Source organism: Anomalospiza imberbis, chromosome Z (genome assembly GCF_031753505.1).
Source record: "Anomalospiza imberbis isolate Cuckoo-Finch-1a 21T00152 chromosome Z, ASM3175350v1, whole genome shotgun sequence".
NCBI lineage: Eukaryota > Metazoa > Chordata > Aves > Passeriformes > Viduidae > Anomalospiza > Anomalospiza imberbis.
The window spans coordinates 38895078-38913046 of record NC_089721.1 but is presented as its reverse complement, the minus strand read 5'-3'; the positions used below and the strand labels follow the sequence as shown (position 1 = coordinate 38913046).

At 39.0% G+C, this 17969-nt stretch overlaps 1 protein-coding gene across 6 annotated transcripts in view; it reads left to right on the top strand.

Moving 5' to 3' along the window:
* APC (APC regulator of WNT signaling pathway) overlaps positions 1–8393 on the top strand; it is an 88750-nt gene extending 80357 nt beyond the window's left edge. For 5 of the 6 annotated variants that reach the window (XM_068175612.1, XM_068175611.1, XM_068175609.1 and 2 more), the window contains 2 exons: positions 322–536; positions 948–8393. In XM_068175612.1, the coding sequence (XP_068031713.1) occupies positions 322–536; positions 948–7503 (6771 nt within the window). In that variant the 3' untranslated portion in view covers positions 7504–8393. The remainder of the gene's footprint in view (positions 1–321; positions 537–947) is intronic. The other variant, XM_068175613.1, reaches the window with a different exon arrangement.
* The last annotated feature ends 9576 nt before the right edge of the window (positions 8394–17969 follow it).

Sequence of the window (17969 nt, the reverse complement as noted above, 5' to 3'; positions counted from 1 at the left end):
GACGACTTTGGAGTGTAGATGGGAGTATATTCCATCCCAGAAACTCCTGCCAACTGGTCTTCAAGCCCTTTCTATCATTGGGGCAGCAAACAAGTATTGGGGCACATATTTCTGATACCTCTGGGGCAGGCAGTACCAAATCCATGGCTGAAGGAAGGAGCAAAGGGAACAAAATACATGGGCACTGCTGCCTGCACCCACCTTATCACCCCAGAGAGCAGAATTGGAATGTACACAGCTTCTTGAAGCTAACTTAATATGTTTCTGAGAGCTTAAGGTCAATAGCTGAAAACTTCTCCTGTCATGTTGCTGTTTTCCTAGGAATCCACCCTGAAAAGCGTTCTGAGTGCCTTATGGAATTTGTCAGCACACTGCACTGGGAACAAAGCTGACATATGTGCTGTAGATGGTGCTCTTGCATTTCTGGTTGGCACACTGACATACCGGAGCCAAACAAACACTTTAGCCATCATAGAAAGTGGAGGAGGAATACTAAGAAATGTTTCTAGCCTAATTGCTACTAATGAGGACCATAGGTAGGTACAGTTCTGACAATTTTTACTGGTTCTACATGTGTATTTAGTAGACAGTTTCTATGACCAAATCTTAATATGAATGCATGTATTTAGTAATTAAAAACAGTTAATTTGTAGTACATTTGACTAAGTGGTATTTCACTTACATAACAGGAATATGCAAACAGATTAAGAGCTTCTGCTTGTTAATGATGAATTGTACTAAAAGCTAACTATTCATACTTGTAATAGCATTTGGTTAGTGTTCAGATAAAAGCTAGTGGAAATACAAGTTATTTGCACAGAAGAATTCTTTATTATCCTTTGTAAGGGCAAAACTCATGTCTAGAATAATAGGTTTCTGTTTTGCTTTGTCTCTTACCCTTTTGAAATGCCACTTACAGATCTTTGTTTTCCATTACTCAACACCAGGCAAATCTTGCGAGAGAACAGCTGCTTACAAACCTTGTTACAACACTTGAAGTCACACAGTTTGACAATAGTTAGTAACGCATGTGGGACCCTATGGAATCTCTCTGCTCGAAATGCAAAGGATCAGGAGGCACTGTGGGACATGGGAGCCGTGAGCATGCTGAAAAACCTGATTCACTCAAAACACAAAATGATAGCCATGGGTAGTGCCGCAGCTCTACGGAACCTCATGGCAAACAGGCCAGCAAAGTACAAAGATGCCAACATTATGTCTCCAGGATCAAGCCTCCCATCCCTCCATGTCAGAAAGCAAAAGGCACTGGAAGCAGAATTAGATGCTCAGCATTTATCAGAGACTTTTGACAACATTGATAACTTAAGCCCAAAAGCATCTCACCGCAATAAGCAGAGACATAAGCAAAATATATACAGTGAGTATGTCCTCGATGCCAGCCGCCACGACGATGGGGTGTGCAGGTCAGAGAGCTTTAATGCTGGCAATATAACTGTGCTCTCACCATATGTAAATACTACGGTATTACCTGGCTCCTCCAGTAGAGGAAACGCAGAAAATTCTCGATCTGAGAAAGACAGGAGTGTTGAAAGGGATCGAACAGTAGGTTTAAATACCTATCATCAAGCTGCAGAGAGTACTGGGAATTCCTCTAAGAGAATAGGAATGCAGATTTCTACTGCTGCAGCTCAGATTGCCAAAGTTATGGAAGAAGTAACAAGCATGCACATTCCACAGGAAGACAGAAGTTCTGGTTCCACTTCTGAAATACACTGTTTGACAGAAGACAGAAATGGCCAAAGAAGGTCAGCCTCTGCCCATACTCACTCAAATACATACTTTCCAAAATCCGAGAACTCAAACAGGACATGTCCTGTGCCGTATACAAAAATGGAATACAAAAGAGCTTCAAATGATAGTTTAAATAGTGTCAGCAGCAGTGACGGCTATGGTAAAAGAGGCCAAATGAAACCTTCCATTGAGTCTTACTCCGAAGATGATGAAAGTAAATTCTGTAGTTATGGCCAATATCCAGCTGACTTGGCACACAAGATTCATAGTGCAAATCACATGGATGACAATGATGAAGAACTAGACACTCCTATTAATTATAGTCTTAAATACTCAGATGAGCAGTTAAATTCTGGAAGGCAAAGTCCATCCCAGAATGAAAGATGGGCAAGGCCTAAGCATATAATAGATGATGAAATGAAACAAAATGAGCAAAGACAGTCAAGGAACCAAAATGCAGCCTACCCTGTGTATACTGAAAGTGGAGAGGATAAACACATGAAATATCAGACACCTTTTGGACAGCAGGAGTGTGTTTCTTCCTTTAGATCAAGAGGATCCACTGGCTCAGATCAGAACAGAGTAGGCCCAACTCTTGGAATGAATCAGAAAGTAAACCAGTCCTTGTGCCAGGTTGATGATTATGATGACGATAAGCCAACCAACTATAGTGAACGTTATTCTGAGGAGGAACAACATGAAGAGGAAGACAGACCAACTAATTACAGCATAAAGTACAATGAAGAGGAACATCATGTTGATCAGCCTATTGATTATAGTTTAAAATATTCAACAGAAGTTCCAGCACCTTCTCAGAAGCCATCTTTTACTTTTCCAAAAACTACTTCAGTGCAACTCAGTAAAACTGACCATATTCCCCCAAGCAGTGGGAGCACATCAGCCCCCTCAGCTGGTTCAAAGAGGCAGAACCAGCTTCACCCAAGCTCTGCACAGAGCAGAAGTGGTCATGCACAGAAGACCACCTCCTGTAAGACTCCCTCTATTAATCAGGAAACTATACAAACTTACTGCGTGGAAGATACCCCGATATGTTTTTCAAGGTGTAGCTCTTTGTCATCCTTGTCATCAGCTGAAGATGAAATAGGACGTGATCAATCCACACGTGGCACTGATGCCAATAACACATTGCAGATTGCAGAACTGAAGGAGAACAGTGGGGCTCTACCTACAGAAGGTGCGGCAAGTGAAATTGCATCAACAGCACAACACATCAGAACAAAATCCACTAGACTTCAGACTTCCAGCTTGTCTCCTTCTGATTCCTCTAGACATAAAGCTGTTGAATTTTCTTCAGGTGCCAAATCTCCCTCAAAGAGTGGTGCCCAAACTCCTAAAAGCCCACCAGAACATTATGTACAGGAAACGCCACTCATGTTCAGCAGATGTACTTCTGTAAGTTCCCTGGACAGTTTTGAAAGCCGTTCAATTGCTAGTTCAGTTCAAAGTGAGCCTTGCAGTGGAATAGTAAGTGGTATTATAAGTCCCAGTGACCTTCCAGACAGCCCTGGACAAACAATGCCTCCAAGCAGAAGTAAAACACCACCGCCTGCTCAAGGAGTTCAAGTAAAAAGAGAGGGACCTAAAGGAAAAGCAACCACTACAGAGAAGAGAGAGCCTGGTCCTAGACAGGCAGCTGTAAATGCAGCTGTTCAAAGAGTACAGGTACTGCCAGATGCTGATACACTATTACATTTTGCCACAGAAAGCACACCAGATGGATTTTCTTGCTCTTCTAGCCTGAGTGCTCTGAGCCTTGATGAGCCATTTATACAGAAGGATGCAGAGTTAAGAATTATGCCCCCAGTTCATGAAAATGAGCATGGTAACGAAGCAGAACCTGAACAGTCAGAGGATACAAAGGATAACCAAGAGAAGAAACCAGAGAAGCCACCTGAAGCAGAAAAAGACATTCTGGATGATTCTGATGACGATATTGAAATACTGGAAGCGTGTATTATTTCTGCAATGCCAACGAAGTCTTCACGTAAAGCCAAAAAGCCTTCTCAAGCATCGGCTCCAAAAATACCTCCTCCTGTAGCCAGAAAGCCCAGCCAGTTGCCAGTGTACAAACTTTTGCCTTCACAAAGCAGACTGCAATCACAAAAGCATGTGACTTTTACACCAGGAGATGATATGCCACGGGTATATTGTGTTGAGGGTACTCCAATTAATTTTTCAACAGCTACATCTCTGAGTGACCTGACAATAGAATCCCCCCCGAGTGAGCTGGCCAATGCAGACAGTGTGGGTGTGGGAGCAGAATCAGGGGAGTTTGAAAAGCGGGACACCATTCCTACAGAAGGCAGAAGTACTGATGATTCTCAGAGAGCAAAAAGCTCAGCTGTGACACCCCTTGGCCTGGATGATGACAAAACAGAAGAGAGTGACATTTTGGCTGAGTGCATTAACTCAGCTATGCCAAAAGGAAAAAGTCACAAACCTTTCAGAGTGAAGAAGATAATGGATCAAATTCAACAAGCATCTTCATCTCCAAGTAATAAAAACCAACCAGAAGGTGAGAAAAAGAAGCCAACATCACCAGTAAAGCCTGTTTCCCAAAACAATGAATACAGAGCACGTGTGCGAAAAAGCATAGAACCCAAAAGCAATGCTAGTAATGAAAGAGGCTATCCAGAGAACAGAGATGCAAAGAAACAGAACCTTAAAAATAATTCAAGAGAGTTTCATGACAAATTGCCAAATAATGAAGAGCGTGTAAGAGGAAGCTTTGCATTTGATTCCCCTCATCATTATACACCTATTGAGGGAACTCCTTACTGTTTTTCACGGAATGATTCCCTGAGTTCTTTAGATTTTGATGATGATGATGTTGACCTTTCAAGGGAGAAGGCAGAATTAAGGAAAGGAAAAGAAGGAAAGGAAATTGAAAGTAAAGAGTGCTCTAATGCAGAGCAGTCTTCAAATCAGCTACCAAGTAACAGGACACAAGTTTGTCAAAAACACCCAGTGGGCAGAAGCCAGACAAAAACTTTCTCTCAGTCAACTAAAGATATTCCAGACAGAGGAGCAGCTACAGATGAGAAAATGCAGAATTTTGCTATTGAAAACACACCTGTTTGTTTTTCTCGCAATTCATCTCTTAGCTCCCTCAGTGATATTGATCAAGAAAACAATAACAACAAAGAAGGGGAACCTGTAAAATGTCCTGAGGCTCCCGAGCCACAGGTGGAATCCAACAGACCACAGACTTCTGGTTATGCACCTAAATCATTTCATGTTGAAGATACTCCTGTGTGCTTCTCTAGAAACAGCTCTCTGAGTTCTCTTAGCATTGACTCAGAAGATGATCTTCTGCAGGAATGCATTAGTTCTGCTATGCCTAAAAAGAAAAAGCCCTCAAGAATGAAGAGTGATGGTGAAAAAAATAATTCCAGAAACACAGGTGGTATACTAGCTGAAGATTTAACACTGGATTTAAGAGAGATACAGAGGCCAGATTCAGAACATGGTTTTTCACCTGATTCAGAAAACTTTGACTGGAAAGCTATACAAGAAGGTGCAAATTCTATAGTTAGTAGCTTGCATCAAGCTGCAGCTGCTGCATCACTGTCTAGACAAGCGTCATCAGACTCTGACTCTATCCTTTCCTTAAAATCTGGTATTTCGCTAGGGTCACCATTTCATCTTACCCCAGATCAAGAAGAAAAACCTTTCACTAGTAATAAAGGTCCAAGAATTATTAAGCCAGGAGAGAAGAGTACACTGGAGTCTAAAAAAGTAGAATCAGAAAGTAGGGGAATCAAAGGAGGGAAGAAAGTGTATAAAAGTATGATCACAGGAAAAGCACGCTCTAATTCAGAAGTTTCAAGTTTGAAGCAACCACAACAGACAAGTGTGCCTTCAATCTCACGTGGCAGAACAATGATCCATATTCCAGGACTTCGAAATAGTTCTTCAAGTACTAGTCCTGTTTCTAAAAAAGGACCCCCACACAAAAACATGAACTCCAAAAGTCCCAGTGAAGGCCAAAGTTTGACTAGTTCTCCAAGAGGAGCCAAATCATCAGTGAAACCTGAGCCAGCTCCTGTGACTAGGCAGCCATCAGGGTTGAACCAGAGTGGATCAAGTAAAGGACCTTCTAGATCAGGATCTAGAGACTCCACTCCTTCTAGACCTCAGCAGCAGCCATTAAGTAGGCCTCTGCAATCTCCTGGACGAAACTCCATTTCCCCAGGAAGAAATGGTATCAGTCCTCCCAACAAACTGTCACAGTTGCCAAGAACATCATCTCCTAGCACAGCTTCAACTAAATCCTCAAGTTCAGGTAGAATGTCATACACACCACCAGGAAGACAGATGAGCCAGCAAAACCTTACAAAGCAAACTGCCTTACCTAAGAGTACTAGTAGCATTCCACGAAGTGAGTCTGCTTCAAAGGGGTTAAACCAAACTCTCAGCACCAGTGGATCAAACAAAAAGACTGACCTATCCAGAATGCCATCCACAAAGTCTAGTGGAAGTGAATCTGATAGATCTGACAGACCTGTTCTTGTTCGTCAGTCAACTTTTATTAAAGAGGCTCCGAGCCCGACTCTGAGACGGAAATTAGAAGAGTCAGCTTCATTTGAATCTCTGTCACCTTCCAGACCAGATTCTCCCACAAGGTCCCAACTGCAGACCCCAGTTTTAAGTCCTTCTCTTCCTGATATGTCTTTATCCACTCATTCACCTGCCCAGAGTAGTGGTTGGCGAAAATTAGCTCCTAATCAGAGCCCTACCATAGAATATGATGGGAGACCAGCAAAGCGTCATGACATAGCTCGTTCCCATTCTGAGAGTCCGTCTAGGCTGCTGATCAACAGATCAGGAACATGGAAGCGCGAGCACAGTAAGCATTCCTCATCACTTCCTCGTGTAAGCACTTGGCGAAGAACTGGAAGTTCCTCCTCAATCCTGTCAGCTTCTTCAGAATCCAGTGAAAAGGCAAAAAGCGAAGATGAAAAGCAGCATGGAGGTTCTCTCCCTGGACACAAGCAAAGTAAAGAAAGCCAAGCACCAGCAAAAGGTACTTGGAGAAAAATAAAAGAAAATGAAATTCCTCAGATAATGAATGATCCTCAGCATTCTTCTTCGGGTGCCACAAATGGCTCTGATTCCAAAACCCTCATCTATCAGATGGCTCCAGCTGTCTCTAAGACAGAGGATGTGTGGGTGAGGATAGAGGATTGCCCAATTAACAACCCTCGATCTGGAAGGTCCCCAACTGGAAATACTCCCCCTGTTATTGACAGTGTTTCAGAGAAAGGGGGTGTGAATGGTAGAGATCCTAAAGAGATTCAAGAAAAGCAAACCCCAGGGAATGGAGGTGTTCCTGTTCGTACCGTTGGCTTAGAAAACCGTCTGAACTCTTTCTTTCAGATAGACAGTCCAGACAAGAAAGGCACTGAAACAAAGCCTCTGCAGAATAATCCTGTTCCTGCCCCAGAAATTAATGAAAGTACTGTTAGTGAGCGTACTCCATTCAGTTCCAGTAGCTCAAGCAAGCACAGCTCCCCCATCGGTGCTGTGGCAGCACGGGTGACTCCTTTCAACTACAACCCGAGCCGCAGGAAGAGCAGCGTGGACAATAGTTCTGCTCGGCCCTCACAGATACCAACCCCGGTGAATAACAGCACCAAGAAACGTGACACCAAGTCTGAAAACACTGACTCCAGTGGAACACAAAGCCCTAAACGTCACTCTGGCTCTTACCTGGTAACTTCTGTTTAAGTGCAACAAAAAAAAAAAGTTAAACTGATGTATTATATACAGCAGCTACTTACAAACTTTGTTTCAAATGAAACAAAAAAAATGGGGATTGATTTTTTTGTTTGTTTTGGTTTATTTGTTGTAAATAGCTTTGATTCTTGTTAGATGGTCCTTGTTCTGGAAGCCATATTTGATAGTATACTTTGTCTCCACTGGTGATATTTTGCAGGAATACCTGATTGACAGTTTGGAATAAAATTGCTAAAGCAAGTGTATTTGTACAGTATGTTTAACATGTATTCCCATGTTTAACATGCATCTCATCCCCTTATCCTTTGAATATTGCTTGTCATTGAAATCATGGAATAGCACAATAGAAATGATGCATTCATATTGCTTTACCAATAATTTCTAGATGACAGACAAACTAAACTACATCAGGGAAGAATCGGTATTATTTATGCAAAAAAATATACTCATGTTTAGTATTTGTGAGTTCATCTAACCCAATAATTAATCATGTGGCTGTGAAATTCACAGTAATATGGTTTCCGCTGAACAAGCTTTCCTAGCCTGCTTTTCTGCATGAATGGAACTGATGGTTCATTTTATGAAGTAATGATTAACATTTCTGTGGTCACATAATGTGCATAGATAGTTATGGTGTAACAATTTACACTTTGTGCTCTGAAAAAGAAAAAAAAAACTGTGTAACTGTAAAACCTTGAACAAAATTATTTTACCTGAATTAGATTTTATCTTAAAGTAGGTAGAATTTTTTTGCTATGCTGTAACTTGTTGTATATTCTGGTATTTGAGGTGAGATGGCTGCTCTTTTATTAATGAGACGTGGGTGATGTCTCAATAGAGACTAAAATGAACATTTCAGAATAAATTATTACTATATGTAAGTTGTGTGTGTTACTTCTGCATTACATAAAAATACGGGATTTTACTTTGAGATGTCACCATATAATGTGGTTGTATGCACTTAATACCTAAGGCCTGATTTGGGATAATTCTGCACCTCCAATATCTGTTCTTCCTTATCACTGGCAAATGGCTGTTGTAAGATGCTTTTAACATTTGCAGGATCAGGCCCTAGGTCTTCTGTAATATATTTGTAATTGAAACAGTTTCACACATCTCAGGTGCATAACAAGGCTAAAGGCAGGGTATTTCCAGTAGCCACGCAGTATAATTGTTCTCATGACTGCAAGCCTGAAACAATATTGTATCTATACAAATAATATTTGTAAAACAAAACATTTTTTGATTGGGGATATAATGTAGAATATGAAATAATGACTATAAGATGAAATTTTTCTTCTATTTGCGCTCTGTGGGGTTTTTTTTGTTTTTTTTGGTTTTTTTTTAATTTATGAAGGGAAAAATATTGCAAGAATCCCATGGCAGCAAGAAATTTGTTACTGTAGTAGAAAAAGAATTTTATGCAAAACATACATTTGCTGCCTCGAGCCATTTTAATGCAAATATAGATTGTACTAGAACAATGCTAAAAAAAAAGATTTGTGCTTAAAAACTATAAATATAGTCTGAATTTAGATGAGGATTACTTCAAAGTAGTAACATGAGAGAACAGAACATTAACCATTCTGTGTATGTTTAATCAAACCATGAAATGAAATGGTATATCAGTTTTGTCGTATCTTGACTGGGTTATTCTAAAGGTAGCTTTCTAAATAAATGATATCTCTGAATGCCCTGATTTCAGGAAGCCCTGAAATAGAGCAATTTACCTTTATGGTAGCTTTAACACAGTTGCAGAGTGTATCACTTCTGTGGCTTTTGTACTTCTGATACTGAAATGAATCAATTGAATTCATTATAAATCATGAACTGATTTAGGAACGCAATCAAGGCACTATCAGCAGACAGAAGTCAATTTATATAAAAGCCAGTACCAAAAATATCTATTTGGCAGAAGTGGTATCTTACTTGCTCTTTTGTTCTTTGCTTCCTGTCAGATTTTCTTAGAGACATGCCATGTTCCTGTATCACCTCACTAACCTGTTAAGAAGCAGCACTCCTTGTGTTAGCATTTGAAATATTCTGCATACAGTATCTTCATTAATCTTCTAATATGAATGAATATTTAGCGTCCTTCTAAAGGTGAGATAGAAACAGATTATGTCATCTGTTTAAAGTCAGGACTTCCTGCTGGTGTAGAATATGGAACTCCATCCTTGAGTTTTAAATGAAAGACCACTTTTGTTGTAAATGTGTTAATTTTTTTGATCTTTTTTTGTGCTGGGCTTTTAACAACTAATACAAAAATATACTACATAATCCAGAATAGTTGTTTAACACTGGCATTACATATTTGTCCTGTCAATTAAAGAATTAAAAGTAACTCAGTCTCAGAAAAGAAATTCTGGTTTCAGTTCTGTTACTGAAAAATGACTGAAATCAGTTTTTTAATCAGAAGATAACATGAAACTATAAGTAATTGTATGCGTATCAAACACCAGAATGTCTTTGAAAATTATAGTGGCTTCTTGATATAGACTTGGGGATACTTCATGATCATTATAATTGGAAAGTTTCTCTTAGTATCCACTGAAGTAAACTTATATTTGTAGCAAAGACAAGCTAGAGAAACTTTCCAACTATAAGGGTAGTGATACACTAAAATATGCTTCCCATGGGAGTTGTTAAATTTCCATTATAGAAGTTTTAAGAAGAGGTTTATGAAACATCTCATAGGGATGGACTGTAGTATATTTCATATTGCCTGTGTGCAGAGATGGGTGATCTTTTGAAATCTCTTCCAGATCTACATTTCTCTGATTCTTTATCTAAAATACTTAGTATCCACTAAGAGCCTTTCAGAATATTTAAAGACATCCATGATGTTTGATTTATGATGGGGATATAAAGTTATATTCTTTAAGCTTAACTAAAAAACAGATCCCAGAAATATAAAATCAAAGATACGAAAAATGGTTGCAATAAGTGTATTTGGTCTTGGATTTTGTTAATGATGTCAGAGTCACGATAGTCAGATTTTATTTATGCTGCTAAAGATAACCTCTCGTTCCTTGGTTTTATTTGTATGAAATTGCCACAGCAGGTAAGAGGACATTATTTATGTCAAGGCAAAACAAAGAATAGCAAGGAGCTAAGGAAACCAAGACTCAATTTACTGTTCTTCTGGGATGCACTGCCTTTCTTTCTACCAGGTTTGGTAGAATTTTTTGTGACTTATGCTCAGACCTTTATTTGTCCTTGAATTAGCTTATCATATCTTGTGCATACCAAACTTATACTTAAAATCAGTTTATACTGATCAGTTTATATGAAAATTACTCATAAATCTCATTTCAGACTATTTTCTAGCTTTGTCTTCTTGATGTGAAAAGCAGAGGTCTGACCTTCCCACAATTTGTAATTAGTTCACTTTTTAAAATATGCTTCCATTTTAGTTTCTTGCAGTGTGCCACAGTTAAGCTCACTGCTCAATTTCTGTGTAAGCCCTTCTGACTAAATATTGCAGTCTTTAAAGGGGAATTAATCTATTTCTATTTTTCATGTGCAGCTCTCTATCAAGAGTATATTCTCCTGAAAGATTAAAGATAATACAGCTCTGTCAGATATGACAGCTTAAAAATTGAAAGCCTTGCCATAATTTCCTGATCAAACTGGAATATTGTTTCAAGCAAGATTTAGCTGCAGAATACAAGTATAGTTTATGCTATAAATGTCAGTTAGCTGCAGTATTCTTCAACATAGATAAATAACTTTGATGGCTTTGGGAAGTTGGCTGCACTGTCTTTGGTAAAGGAGGAGGGAGATAAAAGGTATAGTTTCAGAGTGAGTCATGTTGTCCTAGGGATGTACTTTTCTTTTTTCCTCAGTAAATTACATAAGCTGTACCAGAGAGAGAACAGCTTATGCACAAAGTCATGAGGCATTATTTTGAAGTATACCAGTAGACCACAAAACTGCATAATCTTTGCCTGATAATCTGAAAACTGAATTATTTTACATCTACTTTGGAGTACTTCATAGCTGTCCATCCCCTTGATCCCGTTAATAGAAGTTGATATTACCAAGAAAGATAACTGTGTTAGCTTCCTCTTTCTTCTTAAGAATAACAATCCATACTATTTCTAGAACTGAAAAAATGGCATGGGCTGTTCAAAGAAGTCTTCTTCTCCATTCCATGCTTCTGGCTATGAATCCTGGCTCTTACATGACCTTTCAGTGGACTTGCTCACCTCTTACCTGCTGCCCTGATGGGGTTAGTAGGATGCGTGCTGCTTGGATATGCTGAATTTGGTCAGTGCGTAGTTGGACAAGTGCCACCTGAGCCAGGAAAAAAGTAAATAAAACAGCTAGCTAGGGCTGGTTGAAAGAGGTTGGGATAGTTTGCTTTATAGGATAATCGCTTCTAGTGCTTTGCATTTAAATTCCTTATATTTGGGTACGTCCTTAATTCTGGTAATTCTGACAACTGACTTCAGAAGTATTACATCAGTATATGGATGTGGAAAAGATATATTTCTTCAAAAATACCCCCCCCAAAAAAAGTCTACCATATGTAAACTTCTGGGAGACAGTTTTTAGATTTACAATATTAAATTCAATGCAGTAAGTCCTTCTAGTGAAGAGATTTATTGCAACTATTGCTTTCCCAGAAGAGGCTTGAAGAGGGAGGTAATATCTCCCTTTCTTAATGAGGTCAGTATTGTAGGGATGATCTGGAAAATGTTTATGTGGACTCTTCATACAAAGAAGTTGTACAGTCACTACAGTTACTAGATGCTTCCCAAATGTCTTTCCCATCTAGCTTTCATGAAATAGTACAAACAGCCATAAGAGCATCACTAAAAATCATGTGTAGACTTCCACCTAAATAAAAATTCCTACATCTACTGTAATGCCTTGCAAAGTTGGATCCACCTGTGCGACAGCTTTGTTCTTGATAAGGTGTGTGATTTGGATGAAGCTGTGAATCAGAAGTGAAGTGTCAGTTAATGTAAAGCATGACTTTCTCCACGTTTAAAACTCCAAGGACCTTTTGATACCAAATTAACCAAGTGTATTCACTCTCTGGTTCCACAGCCATCTCCTTTGCACTTTGACATTTAACCAGAAGAGATGCCCACTTTTAATTTCATTTCAGATCACATGTAGAAATAAGATTCCTGCATCATAGTTTCCTATATGCAGAATAATAGTTTGTATCTGTAAATGTGTTTATAGAGAATGTTACGTAGCTATGGTTTAGTTTTTAGTCAGAATGGTAAGTTAACTGCTTACGTGTTGTGTTTGGTTACATATTGGAAGTGCAAGGGAATTTGGTGTGGTGCTTTAAGAGTTCACAACATAATTAATGCAGGTGTCAATTAACTTGTGATGCCAAGATGAATTTTCTGCTGTGAAGTTTCAGTTTACCAGATGTGCTGTTTACTTACTCTAAGATTGGGAAATGCCTCCCTAGTAGTTTTGCAAATTACCTTTCTTAAAAAATTTCCAGACAGTTACAGGCTTATGTATTAGTGAATTTCTGCCACTTCAAGATTTAAAGAAATTATTCGAATTTTGCTGTTTGTGAAAACATCCTTTGCTTGAGTGGCTGTAGAATTGCAATTAGAATATCAGGAAGATGTAGAGGGAGTAGTTCACTCAGTAAAATGCACTTCTGTCTAGACCTCAAGCCATACATACAAACAGTGTATCTAATGCCATCCTTTCTGGTGGGATCTAACATGAAAAAACTTGTGCTGGTTCTCTGCAAGTAAACTGTCATCCTGTGAGATCAGATGAATTTACCCACCTGTAAGTGTTGTATCTCTTGAACAAACTCGGCCCACAATTATCTTTCCTTCAATTTTGTTGTTTGCTTCTGCCTGAGATGCATTACTGTTTATATCCTAACTCTGTAATTAATTCTTTCTTCAATTATTCTAATGTATTTTGTTTCACAGTATACTTATTCTGAATTTAGTCTTGCTATGCATAATTTATTTATTACTTGCAGTGTTACATAAAATTTCCTCCTGATTGCACCTTGTCAGAGTGGAATTGTTTTCTTGGCTATTACTGAAAGTTAGGTGTCTGTCCACTGTATTAGAAATAAGATTTAATTTTAAAAAGAATTTGTTGTTAAGATACTTCAGTAATTCAGTATATCAGAACAAATGCTCAAAAAAAACCCCATGCATTTTCATTTTTGTGATACTCGCATTTCAGTTAAGTAAGTGGAAAAAAGAAGCTTGAAAAGCTGGTTCACCTGTAGAATTCTCTGTTCTCTTCTATGTTTCACCTTAGAAGGAGCTGCACAAAACAAAATCTAGTTCTGACAATATATAATTCCATAATCCCTCTATTACTTACAAAAGTTTCACAAGGCTTATTTCATTATTACTCATAAGCATAGCAGAGACTATTAATTACTAAAGTCTTTCTTTCCTGTAATGAATGAATTCTTTAGTCCCTGATTAAACTATTAGCGGACCCAAGTTGATTAATTCCCAACACACATAAACATATATATTTATATTTACATACGTATTTTACACTCCTCTATTCACTTTAGACTTTGACAAAAGTATTTAAACTAAAAAAAGGGCATTGTTGCTGATTACTAAGATCCCTTGTTTTCTAATAGTTGTAGCACTTTTTCATATTGAGTTCTAATTTTCAAGTTGTTCTAGAAAAAATGCACTTAAGTCTTGGTTTATATGCAGAAAAGAAAATTGCCTTGCTAAGAATTTAAATGTTTTATTTAAAATAATAAGTTTTTAAAGCATTATAATTATCACCTGCAATTCAAAATCAGTAAGGATCACAAAAACAAGGAGACTTGGAGTGATTATTATATTAAATACAAATTAAGGTAGGCTAAACCTAATTCTGCTCTTTTTTCTCTAACAGTCCTCTGTACAAAAAGCACACTGGTAGCAAGGAAGGGCTTGTGCATCTTACATTACCTGACTATTGTTAAGGTCTGAGATGGCATACATTCACACTGAAAGTAAGTGTGGAAGAACACACAAATAGATGTAAAAGTTAAGCCATTATATGTGTTATAAGAAACTCACTATTTTTATTATTTTTGTAGTAGTATTTTGCTCTTCCATTGAGTGATGAAAAGGAGTTGGCATCCTTTTTTTCCTGCTACACTGAGCAGCTGAACAGCTGTGATGGATTATTTGACACTTCTAAGTGTTTTAAGTGGCATTGTTTAACCACAGGTGCCAATCAAGCACTACCCAGCCACTCTCTCCCCTCTGGCGGGATGGGGGAGACAGTCAGAAGAGTAAAAATGAGAAAACTGTAGATTCAGATAAAGACAGTTGAATAAACAGAAAAGGAAGAAAATAATAATAAATAACAGAGAATACACAAAGCGAGTCACAATACAGTTGCTTACCACTTGCTAACTGATTCCTAGGCAATCCCTGAGCATGAGCCTCCAGCCCACTTTCTCCACAGGTATCCTCAGCATGATCACATAAGGTCTGGAAATATCCCTTTAGCTGGTTTGTGTCCTCCCTCAACTTCTTGTGCCTCTCAGCTCTCTTCCTGGCAGGGCATGAGAAACTTACTTTAGCAACAAAAACATCAGTGCATTTTCAACATTCTCATACTAAATTCAAAACACAGTACTATACTACTTACTAGAAAGAAAATTACCTATCCCAGCCAAAACCAGAACATAAACCATTTGGACTTGTTGTAAGTGAAAATTTAGCTGAAGTGAAAGCTATGAATTCAAAACAAATACTGTATTACTGTATCACACATAGATGACTGATGGTTCCTTTTGATCTTGGAAGCTGGCTGTACACAGTTGTGAATTTACACAGCTGTCAGCTGCTTTACAAAGCTAAAACAGAAGGACAAAGAATGGGTGTAAACTGAGCTCTGTACTTAAGAGATACAGTCTGCAATCAGAAGGAATGAGAGATGGGTAGAAATCTATGGGTTTCCACTTTGCCAGTTCCATTGTGGCCAGCTAATAGGGATTTGGATAAATCTTGGCAATGTGGTGCCAAGCATTCTCCTCAGGATCTCAGTGAAACACTGTATATATTGTGTGCTGTACTTCCTACATTAATTTTTGCAAGTCAAGGCTTGAGTCTAGGTGACATAATCGAAAAGACTTGTAGCTCCAAACACTGTACAAGTCAGGCTGGTTGTTTCAAGGCCACTTGTCAGCTGCTCTTGCTGGTCCAGCTCTTACACAGATTGAAACATTTAAGCCTCGAGTGGCTTTAGAACATCCCACACTCCTTAAATAAGCAATTGACATTTATAGTCCTCTGCCGTTGAGATGAACAGAAGTGGTGCTTCTGCTGATTCATAAAGAATGCTGTGTTGGTGTTCTCTGTATGGGCATGAGATAGTGCCTCTTCTGATAACACTTATGTAGCAGACAGGATTCTGAATCGTTAAAACTGAAAGGTAGTCTATGGATTTAAAATCACAGAATCACAGAATGGCTTGAGTAGAGAGGGACCTTAGAAATCATCCAGTTCTGGGTGGAAACTCTGTCAAGGGTAGGAACACTCCTTGCTTTGGGAAAACAGAGCATACAGTCTTGTAAAAGTGCAATTAGTGGTTAATTCTGCGTATTGAAGTCTCATGGTAAGTAAATACCAGCAAAATGAAACTAAATTAAAGACAGCATCATTTTCTCTCTGTGCTGTTGAAAATTCACTGTTGTACAGACCTGCCTGTTACTTCCAACTTGAGTCATAATTCATGAAGCATTTTTCACAATGAAAGTTTCGTGGTTTTTTTCCCAGTCCTTATAGTTTACTTAAAAATATCCTTCTGAAATTCTCATTTCCAAAAACTGTGAAGCAAATCCTTCCCATGTTGCCCCCTTCCCTTCAGTGACCATTGAACAAATCAAGATTTCCCTCTACATCCCTATTCTGTGTTATATCTGCAGTCCACTACAGAGCTGTTCCACCAATCCAGGTAAAAATCTGCCCTCTCCTGAATAACTTCACTAGTCCTATTACTATATAGGTATTTTTAGCATGTTTAGACTATGGAGTGTAGCCTCAAATAAGGAGAAACTGAAAATGGATACAAGGTCTGAATAAGAAGGTGTATATGACACTTCCAGTAAAACACTGTGTTACATACAAACTGTCACCTCAGATCATCTCCATTTTCTTGGGTTCCCACTTCCCGTTAGGGCATTTGCATTTACCCCAGGTGAATTGCAGCAATCTATCACAACCACTTTGAATTGCTATTTCATATTTGTAGAGGGCTCTTTTTTTTGTTATTTTTCTTCTCCAAACACCATTAATAGTAAAAATAGAGTCTCAGTCAGGACACCTGACTTGCTGGTGACCGTGTATACAGAGACAGAATTCTCAGCCTTAGGGTTTTATAGTGTAATTTTCATTCCCTGCCCCTTCCCTAGCACTCAGTGGCCACAGACACTGGAATAACCTCAGCAAGTTCTACACAGCTTTCCAAGACCAGTATCCCTGCTACTACTCTCCAAAGGCATTATCTGTGGTCTTGATGTTTTGCTGCAGATGTACACAAGTCCTATCCTCACCAGGAACTGTACCTTCTCTTCATACTCTTTTAAATTGTTTAAAACCTGTCAGTTGTTGAGTGCTCCATTCCATGTCTGAGTCGAGGGCTAGCAGATACTTGGGAAATGCATGCATCTACAGCATGCCTGAGCTGGAATGCTTTGTGACCTGCTTCTGTCTCTGAATTCCTCAGGCTGGAAATAGCCAGAATTCAATTTTGAAATTTATTTGTTCACTAGAAAAAATGCAAAGTGATTGGAGGCCAAATACTCAGTGAAGTCATTCTACAGTGATGATGGGGATTAAATGACATGTCTCTACTCACTGCTTCATTTTAAGCATCCTGGTTCCAAGATATTGTGAATTCTAGCACCTGTAAAGGAGATTGGTACGTAATAACAAGCTCTGCAGGAAAAAAAAAAAAAAAAAGTGCTTCTCCTGTGTGGTCAGTTGTTTGCCATGTGATCTACTCTGTAATTCCACAAACTCCATTTCTGACAATTTTAAAATTATTTTTCCATCTAAAAAAGATGTGGAAAATAATTTTGGCTTCGTACCCTGCCGCTGTGCTCTCTCTGAAGGCTCCTGGCTTCGCCTGCCCGGCAGAGGCACGGTCAGCAGTGAGGACACTCCCCTGTGTCTCGTGGCAGATTCGGGGAGCGGCTAAGACAGAGCGCTGCGCTGTCTGCCTTGTATGGAAGAGAGGCGGTGTCTGAGAAGGTAAGGAAGGATAAGACTCACAGCCGGGGAAAAAAATCTCAGGTTTATTTTAAGCTCTGAGGAGCTGTGAATTCCGTCTCCCAGCAGCCTAAAGTGAGTCACATGGCTTTTGTAATCACCTTAAGTACCAGGGCGGAGACAAGGGGGAAGGACGCCCACTGCCCAATGGGGGAATTCAGGGGAGTGGAAGGCAGAAGGACAGACAGAAACACAAGCCAATGGGGGAAGGTT